Genomic DNA, 15,862 nt, shown 5'->3' with positions numbered 1-15,862 from the left:
GCATACACGAATACAACCTGTTCATGGGGGGAGTGGATTTAAATGATCAAATGTTACAGCCCTACATACCCAACAGAAGATCAATCTACTGGTATAAAAAAGTATCCTTCTACCTTTTCCATATGGCCCTGTACAATTCCTACATCGTTTTCCAGAAGTCCACACAAAGACCTGTCACCTTCTTACAATATCAGGAAGAGATTATCACATCCCTCATCTATCAAGTAAGACCCGTACCTGAACAAATTCGGTCTGATGCAGTGAGCCGATTGCATGAAAGACATTTCCCCAATATCGTCCCCCCTACCGAAACAGACCGCAATCCTCAAAAGAGATGTCGGGTATGCTCCAAACATAGAATTCGATCTGACACCCGATACTACTGTCCCCAGTGTCCCTCAAAGCCTGGTCTCTGTATAGAAGAGTGCTTCCGTATCTACCATACCGCACTACATTATTAGTGAAGTACAGTGAAGATATATTTCTTTGTCCTCTGTTTGCTATTTCCCTGCCACGTTTCTGCCTGTTGCCTGAATTCATTTTCCTGCCTTCCATCTGAACTGACCTCGGCCTGTTTATTGACCATGCCTCTGCTTGCTGCCTGAACTGACCTCGGCGTGTTAATGGACCATGCCTCTGCCTGCTGCCTGAACTGACCTCGGCCTGTTACTCGACCATGCCTCTGCTTGCTGCCTGAACTGACCTCGGCCTGTTAATCGACCATGCCTCTGCCTGCTGCCTGAACTGACCTCAGCCTGTTAATCGACCATGCCTCTGCCTGCTGCCTGAACTGACCTCGGCCTGTTAATCGACCATGCCTCTGCCTGCCTCCTGGACTAATCTTTTGCCCTCCCACTTTAGTAGTGGGATTCAAGACAACACAGGGGTCTCACGTATGTGAGGGGATCCAGAGTAGTGTTTCCGAGCAGAGAAAACTTTTCTGTTTTCTTTGGGTTTTTTAATTCCTGGATCAGGGTCTGGAGACCAGAGGCTTCGAAGAGATTTGGGTGGGATGAAGCCTCTACCCCTTTGTCCAGTCTTACCTAACCAAGGCCCTAAGCTTAATGTTTCTGCCTGGACCAATCCTTTTACCACGTCTTTGCTTGCTGTCTGTATTGACTGTGGCCTTTTTATGGAACATGTTCCTGTCTTCTTCCTGGACCACTACTTTGCCTGTTTTCTCACCACGTCTATGCATGACACCGGTATTGACCCATCTGCACATCCCACTGGCTACCTTCCTGCAAGACACTGGTGCCACCCATCCTCTGCACTGAAACAACAGGTACTCTTTGGTTTATCTTTTGTTCAACTTCTTGGTGAATGAACATAGTGCTATGTGGACAGCCACGTACTAGTAGGTTAAGCTTTTAGGAACAGGCTGTAGGTGAAGCTACACTATGCTTTATTAATATATAATGTTTGCTAATTTTTGTGATAAACAGGTTGCAATGACCAGTAATCAGTCCAAACACTGAAAATGTCTTACACATGTGGTATCCCCATACTCAGGAAAAGTAGCAGAATGTGTTTTAAAGTGTTATTCTAAGAATACCTATGCAGTGTGTTAGAAATATGTTATTATTGGTAACATTGCATTAAAGAAAAAATAACTACTTTTTTTTCACATTTTCTAAAAATCTGTGTAAAAAATTAAGTCTTCAGAAGACTTTGCTGCTCCAGGACCTCCAAAATTGTGATACGTAGTCAATAAATTAGATGTGTAATTTTTGCCCTTAGTATGCCTAAGGGTGCTTATTGCATGTGGGGCCCCTCCATTTGGTTAGGCTGTGAAAAAGTCTTGCACGTGTGGTATCGTTATACTCAGGAAGAGTTAGAGAATGTGTTTTGGGGTGTAATTTTAAGTATGCCTATGCAGTGTATTAGAAATATCTTCTATATTGACAACTTTGCATAGAAAAAAATACATTTTCATTTTCTTTTAACATATTCCAAAAACTTTTGGCAAAAAATGAAGTCTTCAGAAGACTCCCCATGCCTCTTAAAACATACCTTGGGGTGTTTGCTTTCCAAAATGGGGTCATTTTGTGGATAATTCCATTGCCCTGATGCTCCAGGACCTCCAAAACGGCAATAGGTAGTCAAGAAATTAGATGTGTAATTTTTGCCCTTAGAACGCTAACAGGTGCTTATTGGATGTGGAACCCCTCTATGTGGCCAGACTGTGAAAAAGTCTCACACATTTGGTATCGCCATATTCAGCAGGAGTTAAAGAATGCATTTTGAGGTGTAATTTTAAGTATGCCTATGCTGTGTAATAGAAATATCTCATAGATTGACAACTTTGCATAAAAAAAAATATATTTTCATTTTCTTTTTACATTTTCCAAAAACTTATGGCAAAAAATGAAGTCTTCAAAAGACTCCCCATGCCTCTTAAAACATACCTTGGGGTGTTTGCTTTCCAAAATGGGGTCTTTTTGTGGATAATTCCATTGTCCTGATGCTCCAGGACCTCCAAAACAGCAATAGGTAGTTAAGAAGTTAGATGTGTGATTTTTGCCCTTAGAACGCTAACAGGTGCTTATTGGATGTGGAACCCCTCTATGTGGCCAGACTGTGAAAAAGTCTCACACATTTGGTATCACCATATTCAGGAAGAGTTAGAGAATGTGTTTTGGGGTGTAATTTTAAGTATGCCTATGCAGTGTATTAGAAATATCTCATAGATTGACAACTTTGTGTAGAAAAAAATACATTTTCATTTTCTTTTCGCATTTTCCAAAAACTTGTGGCAAAAAATGAAGTCTTCAGAAGACTCCGCATGCCTCTTAAAACATACCTTGGGGTGTTTGCTTTCCAAAATGGGGTCTTTTTGTGGATAATTCCATTGTCCTGATGCTCCAGGACCTCCAAAACAGCAATAGGTAGTTAAGAAATTAGATGTGCGATTTTTGCCCTTAGAACGCTAACAGGTGCTTATTGGATGTGGAACCCCTCTATGTGGCCAGACTGTGAAAAAATCTCACACATTTGGTATCACCATATTCAGGAAGAGTTAGAGAATGTGTTTTGGGGTGTAATTTTAAGTATGCCTATGCAGTGTATTAGAAATATCTTCTATATTGACAACTTTGCATAGAAAAAAATACATTTTCATTTTCTTTTAACATATTCCAAAAACTTTTGGCAAAAAATGAAGTCTTCAGAAGACTCCCCATGCCTCTTAAAACATACCTTGGGGTGTTTGCTTTCCAAAATGGGGTCATTTTGTGGATAATTCCATTGCCCTGATGCTCCAGGACCTCCAAAACGGCAATAGGTAGTCAAGAAATTAGATGTGTAATTTTTGCCCTTAGAACGCTAACAGGTGCTTATTGGATGTGGAACCCCTCTATGTGGCCAGACTGTGAAAAAGTCTCACACATTTGGTATCGCCATATTCAGCAGGAGTTAAAGAATTAGTTTTGAGGTATCATTTTAAGTATGCCTATGCTGTGTAATAGAAATATCTCATAGATTGACAACTTTGCGTAAAAAAAAATACATTTTCATTTTCTTTTCACATTTTCCAAAAACATGTGGCAAAAAATGAAGTCTTCAGAGGACTCCCCATGCCTCTTAAAACATACCTTGAGGGGTTTTCTTTTGAAAATGGGGTCATTTTGTGGGTAATTCAATTGTCCTGGTGCTCCAGGACCTCCAAAACTGTGATAGACAGTCAAGAAATTAGATGTGTAATTTTTGCCCCTAGAACGCCTAAGGGTGCTTATTGGATGTGGGGCCCTTCTATGTGGTTAGGCTGTGAAAAAGTTTTACACATGTGGTATCGCCATACTCAGGATGAGTAGCAGAATGTGTTTTGGGGTGTAATTGCAAGTATGCCTATGCTGTGTGAGAGAAAGAACTTGTTAAATGACAACTTTATGGGAAAAAAAAAAAGAATTTTTTTTACTTTCATCATTTCCTTAAAAAATTGGCAAAAAATGACAACTTCAAAAAACTCCCCATGCCTCTCATTAAATACCTCAGACTGTCTACTTTCCAAAAAGGGGTCGTTTGGGGGGTATTTGTACTGTCCTGGCATTTTAGGGCCCCAAGAAATTATATAGGTAGTCCGTGCATCAGGATTGATACATTTTCAAATATATCAAATATATATACCGTGGTCTGTGGACTCTATAACTTTCACAAAGACTAAATAATACACACTGATTTGGGTTATGTCTACCAACAAAATGTAGCACAATGGATTTTGGCCTAAATTTATGAAGAAAGTATATTTATTTGCAAAATTTAGTATCAAATACTAAGAAAAACATGTTTTTTTTCAAAATTTTCAGTCTTTTTTCATTTTTCTAGCAAAAAATAAAAACCCCAGTGATGATTAAATACCACCAAATTAAAGCTCTATTTGTTTGGAAAAAATGATAATAATTTCATTTAGATACAGTGTTGTATGCCTGAGTAATTGTCATTCACAATGTGAGAGCGCCGAAAGCTGAAAATTGGCCTGGACAGGAAGGGGGTAAAAGTGTCCGGACAGGAAGTGGTTAAAAAGCAGGGTGGATAACATTGTAGAAAGTGAACCAGACAGTGATGCCCAAGACAAACCAGATATACTAAAGGAAGAAGTCATAGCAGCAATTAGCAAGCTTTATTAAACAATAAGCCACCAGGTATCGATGGGATTCTAATTGAGTTAATCAGAGGCTCCAAAGGTGCTATCATGGGCCTTACTCAGGTATGTAAATGGATCTGGAAGAAAAAAACAAATGGAGAAGACTGTTCTTTCCTATACTGAAGATAAGAGATGCCAAAGATTGTAACAATTACAGAATGATTGCATTCATTCCACATGCTAGCAAAGTATTACTGAAAATAATACAAAGAAGAACACAATCATACATTGAGCTAGAACTACCTGAAGCTCAGGCTGAGTTCAGAGAAGGCCGAGGAACAAGATACATTATTGCAAATGTTAGAAGGATATTAGAGAAGAGCAAAGAATACCAAAAGACTGTATACTTTTGCTTCACTGATTTAAGTAAAGTGTTAGATTATGCGGATTATGATAAATTATGGAGGGCTCTGTTGCAAATGTAAATACCTAAACATATAACACAGTTAATAAAGAATTACAAAAAATAAACCTCTACAAAAATCAAGAAGCTGCAATGAGAACTGAATACGGCAACACTGACTGTTTCCGATAAAACGTGACGCCAGACAGGGATGTATCTTGTCACCTTACCTGTTTAACCTCTATGGTGAGGCCATCGTCAGAAAAGTACATTTGGAAGAGTCTGTTCGTATTAACCGCTTTGCTACCACTCTATAGCAGATATACTGCTACAGGGCGGCAGGGGTGAGCAAAATCATGCATATGTACCTGCCTCGGCTGTCAATCACCGGGTCCCGGCCGTTGATTATTCACCGGATTAGTCACCGGAACCCGGTGATCGCCAAGCATTACCGACGGGGGCAGAGAACTGTATGTAAACAATATATTTCTCTCCCCTGTCGGCTCCTGCACACTGATTTGTATGGCTCTGCATAGCAAAAACAGTGTGCTAAGGGCTCATGTACTCTGCAGCTGATAAACTCACGTTTAGGAGCTGTTCAGCATTTTTTTCAGCAGCCCCTGAACTCGCCCTAATGTTTTTCTATGTGTCCATGTACACATCTTCGTTTACAGTCGTTTACTTCGATTTTATCAGGGTTTCAAATGCAAAACGCTTGTAAACACGGCTAAATGCGACAAAACGCATTTATAAGCGTTTGCGTTTAAAATATTTTTTTAACTTTTCCAGTTCCCGATGCTGTCCAGAGCCTTTTTTCATCACGAAAAATGCATGCAAAGTGTTTTCAAGGTACTCAGATGGACAAAACAATAAACACAGGATGTTCCCACCAAGCTTGTCACACATTGTAATGACCAATTCACACCTCAGCCCTCTCCCACCCTTGGAAACAAAAGATATGTTAATGACCATTCACACCTCAAATTCCTCATGAAGACCCCTTGCCAGGTAGCCTTTATGACTCACTCCACCTTTCCCACCCTTGGATCCAAAAGAAATGTTAATGAGCAACTCACAGCTAAGCTAATCTCAACACATACAGTCTGAAATAGTTAATAATTTACCACTTTTCAGTGCATTCTGAGCATTTGGGAGGTTCTCCTGTGCTTATCTTTAAAAAACGCTTCTAAATGCAAATGCACAGAAACGCGGTATGCCAACGTGGCTAAACAGACGTTTTTTAACCTACGCTTTCCAGCAGTCCGTTTCCATCGTTCAGAAGTGTCCCATGTACATGGGGCCTTACAGCTGAAAACACACACAACTTACAGTAAAACAGCACACAGTTAACCATTTGATCGCCCCAGATGTTAATCCCTGCCTGCCCAGTGCCATTAGTACAGTGTCAGTGCTTTTTATTAGCACTGATCACTGTATTGGTGTCATTGGGGATGTCAGTAACACAAAGTCAGTTCCCCCCAGTGTCAGAATGCCCGCCGCAGTCCCGCCATAAGTCACTGATCGCCGCCATAAATTATATATATACCGCCATTTGTAAACGCTATAACTTTCACACAAACCAATTAACTTACACGTATTGGAATTTTTTTGTAGAAAAGACATGTAGCAGAATACATTTGGCCTAAATTTATGACGAAATTAGATTTTTTAAAATTTTTTACTGGATAAGTTTAATAGCAAAACGTCAAAAATATTGTTTTATTCTCAAAATTGTCAGTCTTTTTTTATAGCCCAAAAACTGCCACTGAAAGAAAGCTCTATTCGTGGAATAAAAAGGCCGTACATTTCATTTGGGTGCAGAGTTGCACGACCTCGCAATTGTCAGTGCCGTAAATGGGGTAAATCCTCTGGAGGGCAAGTGGTTAAAGTTGGTGGCCAAAACATAAACAATCTGCGCTATGCAGATTATACAGTGCTCATCAGCAGCACCAAAGAAGATATGCTGCATCTTCTGAGAAAAGTTAAAGTTGAAAGTCGTAACATGGGATTAGAACTGAATATAAAACAAGACAAAGATCATGAACACAGAAACTTACAACAATTTTGAGCTTGATGTTGACAGAATATAAGTTGTAAAGCATTTTACTTCCCTAGGCTCTCCCAAACAATGAAGCATCCAGCAGTCATGAAATATTCTGCAGAATTGCACTTGTAGCTGCACAATGAAGACTCTCAACAAAGTCTTCAAATGCAAAGAAATTACATTGAAAACAAAGATCAGACTTACCTACGCTCTCATTTTGTCAGTTGTCAATTACGGTTGTGAAAGCTGGAGAAGGAAATAATGTTTGGGAAGATCGAAGGCACCTGGCAAAGAGGGAGACTGACAACTAGGTGGTTGAACACATTGACTACAGCTGTGGGGATGATACTGGAGGATCTCACAAGAGTAGCACAAAGTAGACTTCTTTTTAGAGCTCTTCTTCATCAAGTCCCTAGGACTCTGACTCGAGCTGATGTCAATCAAAAACAATAATAATAAAGGCAAAATAAAAATGACATATGTGATTCAGTCTGCTGCTAGCATTAATAAAGCAATCTTTTTTCTGAGTTTCTGGGTTTGTATCTTTTGGTCCCGCTGTTATTTTTCAACTTCCTTTATCAGACCAAACTGTGAAGCAAATATGGAAGTTAGAGGGTTGAAACAAACAATTTAACATTGCCAGACGTGCTTCCAACCCTAGCCTTTTATTTATTTATTTCAAACCTTTATCCTAAAGAGAAAAAAAGTTTCTATGACTTTCTGTAGCTGGCGTTAGGAATTAATTTCTTACTGACTTATGTACATTCCATTTAAATCTGCAAGTCCATTTAGCACTATCAGACAGTGCTTGGTTCCTCTTCCATTGACAGATGAACCACCATTAAACAGGAAGTGTGTTACTGAAAATAAAGGAGCAACCATAACATTTATAGATTGGTAAGATGTAATATATAACATTTTTTTTATTTTAGATCTAAACTCTAAATTCCTAGAACGCTTAGTCTACAATCGCCTGAGCTCCCACCTCACCGACAACAACCTTCTTGACCCCTTTACAGTCTGGCTTTCACTCACTACACTCCACTGAAACTGCCCTGCTAAAACTCACTAATGATCTACTAACTGCTAAAAACAATGGCTACTACTCCTACTACTTGACCTCTCTGCGGCTTTTGATACGGTTGACCATCCCCTCCTCCTCAAAAAACTCCACTCTCTTGGCCTCAGAGATTCTGCTCTCTCCTGGTTCTCCTCCTACCTATCGCAGCGCTCCTTCAGCGTTACCTATAATGCTTCCTCCTCTTTCTGTAGGGGTCCCTCAAGGTTCTGTCCTTGGACCCCTTCTCTTCTCCATCTACACCTCCTCCTTTGGTCACTTGATAAACTCCCATGGCTTTAAGTACCATCTCTATGCTGATGACACACAAATCTATCTTTCTACCCCTCACCCCTTCAGTCTCCTCTCGCATTACTAACCTACTAAGTGACAATTTATCAGTGCAGCCTATCAGTGCCCATCAGTTCTGCCTATCAGTGCCTTTCAGTGCAACCTCATCAACACACATCAGGGAAACTAGAAAAATTACCTGTTTGCAAATTTTTATAGTAGAAACTAAGAAAAACTTTTTTTTCAAAATCTTCGAACCTATTTCATTTGATTAGCAAAAAGTAAAAACAGTGTTGTTTAAATACCACCACAAAAAAAAATATCTCTATTTGTGTGAAAACAATTTCACATGGGTGTATGATGGCGCAATTGTCAAAGTGCGACAGCACTGAAAGCTGAAAATTGGCCTGGACCAATGAAAAAAAAAGTGTAAAAAAGTGTCCAGTAGGCAACTGGTTAAATTATATGTAAAATTATATTTCTGGGAGTGTTCTGTACACCAGTTGTGTACAGAATGCCTCCAGTTTCCTATATTGTATTTACTTTATTTTTGGGATACTTTTTGAAGACAACAGCAACTTCACATTGAAATGGAAATTTTAATAAAATTAAATGACAAAATGGCTTTTTTAAGTTTATTAGTACAGATTTGGCTGTGGTTTGTAAAAATACAAGATTAAAAAGGTTCTACCCAACAAAAAAATAATATAAAATCACCTATTATTTTTATCACAACTGCTCAGTAACAAATTATGACTTATGGGTTAGAACGTGTCATTGTTACTTTCACAAGGTTATTTGATTCTATTTGTTTTTTTATCATTTAACTTTAGTACAAAATCATTCTGGTATATATAAAATATTTTTGATAAACAGTTTTGCAAATGTAGAAATCAAATGAGTTTGATAAACAGAACACTCTGTAAGTTTGCCATCAGTAAATCTGGCTGCAGGTGAAATGTAATGTATTTTAACCCTTTTAATGCTAGAGCATTTTTGCTTTTTTCAGAAACATGCTTGAAAAATCATTTTAGACCTGAAAATTATATAAAACACCCAAAACATTACATATTTTCTGAAAACAGACACCCTATACAATAAAAGAGTGGTAATTCTAATTTTTTATGTCACCTGATATTAGCGCAATGGTTTATTAAATGCAAATTTTCAATAAAAAATACACTAAAGCTAATTTTAGGGCACACAAACACAACAAATTACCCATTTGTTTGGTAAACTATACATTATAAAGATGCTCTGAGTAAATAGATACCCAACATGTCAGACCTTGAAATTGCTTGTGCCCGAGAAATGGCGACAAACTTCATTACCCTATATTTTCCATAAATAACACTTTGAAGGCCTCTACGGGTCATCAATTTAGAGCTAACCATGGGCCTAGAATTATTGATCTCTCTCCGGCGTGTGTGGTAATATGTAACATGTGTAGTGCAATTTACGTTTTCATGCATAGGTGCCCCCATTTGCATTTACATTAATATGCTCTTGTGTGTGGAGGGCTCAAAAAATGTTGGGGGGGATTTTAAATGTTTGGGTCGTAAATTTATTTTTTTTTAAACTTTTTTATATTTTTTAAAATAACTTTATTTTGCATCACATAGAAGACAAAAAGTCTTGCATTGTTTTGTGACAGGTTTTCTTCAAAATTACACCAGGAACTAGAATTAGCAGGAAGGGGAGATCAGTGAATGGAGGTTCTCTAATCTCCCTCCCCACTACCAGGTGGCTCCCACCATGACACTCCCAAATTGCAGGTGCATGCGCAGAGGAGGACAGTATGTGTAAAATCCCCCTGAAGCCACCGCGGTAGTGTGTAAAAAAAAATATATATTAAAAAATTAACAAACAATTAAAAAAATGTACATTGGTTTTGAACATGTTTATTTTGTTATTTTTAGGTTAATCTATTATAGTTGGGGCTAATTATAACAAAATATAATGTTTTGGTCAGTCAGCTAAATGGGAAATATTTCTTATTAATATGTGGTATTCTTATTTCCAGCCAGCTATGTAAGCTGTAGGCTCTTTTTCCTTTTTCAAATGTTATCCAGTTCCTCCTTTTCTCTTGTTATAAAAAATCATGTTTTTTTTACCAACTCAGTAGTTTAAGTTGAAATTTACACACATAAATGAATGAAGAACAGTGACTCACCCCGCCCTCCTCTCCTTTCCAGTTATTTCTAAGGTTTCACTGAGAGACCTTACATATAAAAGGAGAAAACATCATAATAACTTTTATTTAATCCAGTCTGCGAATATGATACCAAACAAAAACATTTTTTTTTTCATTAAAAGGGTCACGCCTGTTTCTTTCAGACTGTCTCTCTCCAATTGAAAGGCTATATCAAACCATTCAGAACAGGCATAAAAGTAGAAAGGAGGGGGAAGAATCACTTGCCTGACTTATTCAACTGTGAAATATGAGCTTAAAGTATATTTTCACCTTTGCAGCCAAACTGGGAAGACACCTACTTACTGTAAATGTGTTACATGTTCCCATTAACATAGCAGAACTGTGTTCACAGTTCTTCCTCATCAGCTGTAAACTAGATTTGAGCACAGTCTGTCCTACAAAGTGTTAAAAATGTAGAAACCACCCTGCATCATATGCTAATGACATATGGTAAAAGGACAAAGACACTGTGAGACTCTCCAGAAATTCTTAGAATAAGCAACAATACACCTGATATCGTTACTTTGTTTTTTCATTTAACCGAACAGAAAAAAATGTACAGATCACTGTACTAACACAAACGATGTTAGTAAAGTGATCTCCCTTACTGTGCTATTGTGTTCTGACATGGGGATACCCCCCCTACCAAAACACATTGGTCAGGTCTCAGCCATTGCCTGCAAGTGCTGATCAGATGCTGGTTGACTGCTGGTTTCCCATGATATCAGCTTCTGTTGGATGGGCAGCTGTACACACGTACCGAAAGTCATCCGGTTTCTACTGTACTGGCTGGTTTCAAACAATATTAGGCCTACATGTATGGGGCTTTAGAGACATAATTTCTTTTAGGTAGATTGTGTGAATGAGAACACATAACAAACATAGTGGGTTTTCTCAAATTTGACTACAAACATGGAAATACCCCTTAAGGCTTTGAGCTTTAAACAACAGGCTTTTTTTTTTTTAGAAAAGCAGTTACGATTAAACTGGTTACCATATGAAAAGGAGTCCATAGCTTCAACTGCTGGCTGAAACAAAATAAATATGAAATATTTATAGGTTATATTAAACTTATAAACGAAAAAAAAATATTTTCACATTTTATTAACGATTATAATTTATTACATTCTCTTTAAGCATTCCTTACACATTTAACTACTTTATTTCATTTCTCTATATGTTTGTGAGACCTGAGGAGTTCTGAAGAAGCAGGGTATTTAGTGAAATGCATAGATTATGGTCCTCAATGCAATTGTTACAGACTTTTATTTTGTGTATTTGTGTGTACTGTACATTGTTTTTATAGGCCCATGTGCAGTTTTAATATCAAGTTTTTATTTTAACCCCTTCACGCCGGCGCCTCCCGGCCCTTTATGAGTTTCAGAAGCCAGGACGCGGTACGGGCGGGGTTTAGGGATCATGTGACCGTAGTGACGTGTCGTCACGGCGGTCACATGAATGGGAAAGGTCCCGATTGAAAGACGAGACCGGGACCTTTCCCTGAGTACCAGACATGTGTGCTGGGAGCGCGCAGGGTGTGCGCTCTTGGCACATATGTTTTTTCTTCATAGAATGCAAATGTGCAGCTGCTCGGCATCTAGGCCCAGACACCGGGAGGCTGCACATTTACGTTCAGCTGGCGTGAAGAGGTTAAAAAAGTGTGAAATTGAATTGTTTAGCATGTTATCTATGTTTCACTATTGGAGGCATATTTAAAGTCCCAAAGAATTTTGGTGATATTGTATTTGATGTACTGTATAAGGCGGGGATGACTCCTCCCATGATTTAATCATGTTGACATTAAACACTCCACCTATATATACATGTGGACTCATTATTGTTCCTTGTAATGCTGTGGAGGCACAGTTTAACTTGAGGTCCACCCAAGAGGCCAGTAAGGAATACTTTGGTAGGACTAACAGTGAGTCCAAAAGTTATTTTGGTAGTTAGAACAGTCTTTATTCTCTGTACCGTCAATAATGCGACCAGCTACTTTTTCTTAAAAACAATTTGCTAATTTTGTTTTCTTCTATCTAGATGGAAGATTCTGTGCAAGTTACAATCATCGAGGACTCATATCAAAGGCAAAAATGAAAGCTATAAAATATAGCATTGTAGTAATCCTTGGTAAGTAACTGCAAATCATCTAGTGTGAAATAGAAATTAAACCAAAAAGGCAAAACTCTAAATACCAAGTTGAAAATGCATTTTAGACCATTTTGCTCTCTAAAGGCTCTGTAAGATCTGTTAAGCCAGTTTTGTGGTTCTCACTTCTCACTACTCACTCAAATGAGTGAAACTAAGGATGAGCTTTGGGTTTGGGTTGAATGGGAGTTTTTGACATAAACTCAGCCTGTCACCTACTCGGTGAATGGGCAAGTGAACTGGCCATATTTTGCCAATTCCCCTGCCTTAACGCCTGTCTGAGGTATGTAGCACAGACCCTTTATTTTGTCCCCCAATGATTAATCCAGATCTTGATCCCAAATTGTGCAAAGCAAGCAGTCACACAATATTTTCAGGTGTAGTCTTTCACACAGTGAGCAGGCAGATAATGTTTTCTTGTGGTTTTATTTGTTTGTAGAACTGGGATAGGGGTTAAGGTGAGCCTTGGGATACCCAGAACTATGACAAACCTAGTTGAGGGTGTGACGATCCCAGGATCGCTGCCACCAATATGTGACAAACGCGGCGTCAGACCCCCACCCTTCTCACCAAACTCGTGACCGAAGGACTAGCCAATCTAAAACCGCGATGTCACGTGCGTAACAATGCCACACCCAGCTGCAACCTGCACAACAATTTTCCAGCTAATTGGACCACAATCTATGTACTGGCAGCCTGAAAGCGATTGTTACTGGGTCAGGTTAATTACGCAGTTAACCCTTCACACTGCCACCACCTCCTTTTTGTACAGAGAAAGAGGAAACTCGGCAATATCAGCTATAACACTATAATGGTTGAGATAATCGTCTAACACGGTCACCGCAGGCCGGTTATACAGATGGTTAAACAAACACAGTAGCACTCTTTTTAGAGGCAGGAATTCGTAAATTGCAATAAAGAGCTATAGAAACAGTTCAACACTTTCAGAAGGAAAGATTTATTACTAAAAGGTCGAAAGGGTGCGATAAAAATATTTACAGAAAAAAAAGATGTAACGAATATATATATAAATATACAGAGAACAACAGCACAGCGAAGAGGTAACAGAAAGGAGGTTAAAGGGTTAAAGTACTTGCCAAAGTCCTGGGTTAACAGATCAAGTTTCAGAGCGAAAGGGCCGTCTTCCAAGCTGGTTCTGGTGTTAAACGGGAGAATTCTTCAACTTAACTTTTCTTAAACCTGACAACCCAATTTGTAGTTCCCTAGCAGGGGGTGTCTCTGAAGTCAAGAACCAATACCCCGTTTAGGGCAGGCAGGTCTGGGCATAGACCTAAACTAAAGCCAAAATCTCTTATAGTTCATATTTTGGCTCATAACTTTTCATATGCACAAGTGACACTGCACCCACGGATAGATTATTATGCAGACACGTCTGAGGTCTGATTAGATGTGAAATAGGAAATTCTACCCTGAATGGTTCACGAGATCTACTTTTCTGCTTTCCTATGTATTCCAACCAAGGAGAGTGACCTATCAAACTGTTCGTCTTCTCTTGGCCAATTTGAAGATATGCCTGGTTTTTATGTAAGGTTCTCATATTCCAAGATATGAGACATAGGGGAAAAATGGATTTTAAAAGTGTTATCTGGTTTCCTGCTTCTCTGGAATGCCTTGAACTCCTGGGAAGGCTTGTGTTATCTTTTTACGATGTGCTAGGTTGCACAGGTTCTTTGGACAGCTAGGCCCCAGCTCCCTTGGGGGTCTTATACCTCGTAGTCCCCTGCTGGGCTCTGGCCTCCTGTGACACTTCCAACACACATATGTCCCTGTGAATTCTCAGAGAGGGAAGGGGGTGAATGAGGGGGATATATGTTTGTCAGGATGGTTAACCCCTTTGCCAAGATGGAGGTTGAAGCCAAAATGGTTGAACCGTGTCCATCTCTGGGTGTACAATTGCGACAGAGGGCATTATCTGGCAAACAGTTAACTTCTGCAGAAAAGGCTTTCAATGTAGAAAATGTGAACAATTCTGCACAAGGGAGGGAACCCACAGTGGAAATTACCCTAGCCAGCAGATATGGAACAGTCACTGCAGTAAAGGAGCACAATGGCAACAGTCTCTCTCCAGGATTTCTATCAGGCTTCTACTTGTTGTGCCGCTGTATACATGGATGCCTCCTTCCAGTATCAGCCAACACTGTACTGTAAGCCTCCCAGCCAAATGCTTCCTAAACTTTGCTCCAACTGTTCCTGCAGTTTGTCATGAGTTCTTCAGCTCATTTCTGAGCCAAAACCCCTCAGAATTTCCCTGCAGCTTCTCAAAGGTCTTTGAAAGTTGAAGGCTCCAGGCTGTGTCCAGCATACAAAGGACCCTGCTGTTCCATGCTTCAGACCTCATATATTCCTCTCAGTCACCTGCTGGTTACTCTCCTGACCAGGGATTGGCTGAGGTTGTATACATGATCAGCTCAGGCACTACCTTCTCCCCCACTATGCTCCAGAACTTTCTGGACAGACATAGGGAGACTGCAGCCAAAGTGCTGAATGATACAGTTTTTTTTTATAAAGGAGACTGTATGTCTATTCTGTCATAGATGCTTCTACCTGCCTGTCAGCACTTGTTTTTCTAAATGTACAGAAGAGAGTCATGCATGCAGAGCTCAGCTGTGTAAATGTGCCATAATATGCAAATATGCACATTACAGTCAGATTGTAATGTATCTGGGCACCTTTATAGTTCTGCAAAAGCTGCTTTTTCCAGGTATGAGAGTACAGTGTTCGAGTAAATATTCCTGTTTGAACTGTTCTAGTACAGTAGGGGCCACCTTTTACACTGCCATCCAGCTGTTACTTTGCATCCAGGCAATGGGAATGTCTCAAAAACATTTAATAATTTAAAAATTTAATAGAAAACTAGACTATATTAATTAAAGAAAAACATATTGTAGGTAACAAAATTTTGGTGCTGCAATACATTGGAGCCATTCATACATTGGATAGTGAGTGGTAGTGGATTTGTTTTTTTTTAATATTTTAATATGGTCGTTTTGATGGTAGAAATGATCAGTCAGATTTACTTCTAAAAGTTTAGACATGTGAATGTGCTAGCGGGCAAGCGGGTGGGTGGTTGGATGGCTATTCCCTTCCTCAGTCCCCAGGATTACCTTGATTCTCTTTAGCCCAGA

At 39.2% G+C, this 15,862-nt stretch overlaps 1 protein-coding gene across 1 annotated transcript in view; it reads left to right on the top strand.

Annotated features, from left to right (window-relative positions):
* Positions 1–15,862, top strand: part of NPSR1 (neuropeptide S receptor 1) — a 398,179-nt gene that overhangs the window by 349,674 nt on the left and 32,643 nt on the right. The window contains exon 7 of the mRNA XM_089687130.1: positions 12,609–12,698. Coding sequence (XP_089543256.1) covers positions 12,609–12,698 — 90 coding nt within the window. The remainder of the gene's footprint in view (positions 1–12,608; positions 12,699–15,862) is intronic.

The sequence above is a fragment of the Staurois parvus genome, unplaced genomic scaffold (genome assembly GCF_062004578.1).
Source record: "Staurois parvus isolate SC_StPar_1 unplaced genomic scaffold, SC_StPar_1.0 ptg000020l, whole genome shotgun sequence".
Lineage (NCBI taxonomy): Eukaryota > Metazoa > Chordata > Amphibia > Anura > Ranidae > Staurois > Staurois parvus.
The sequence above is the reverse complement of the archived record's forward strand: the minus strand, read 5'-3'. Positions and strand labels throughout refer to the sequence as shown.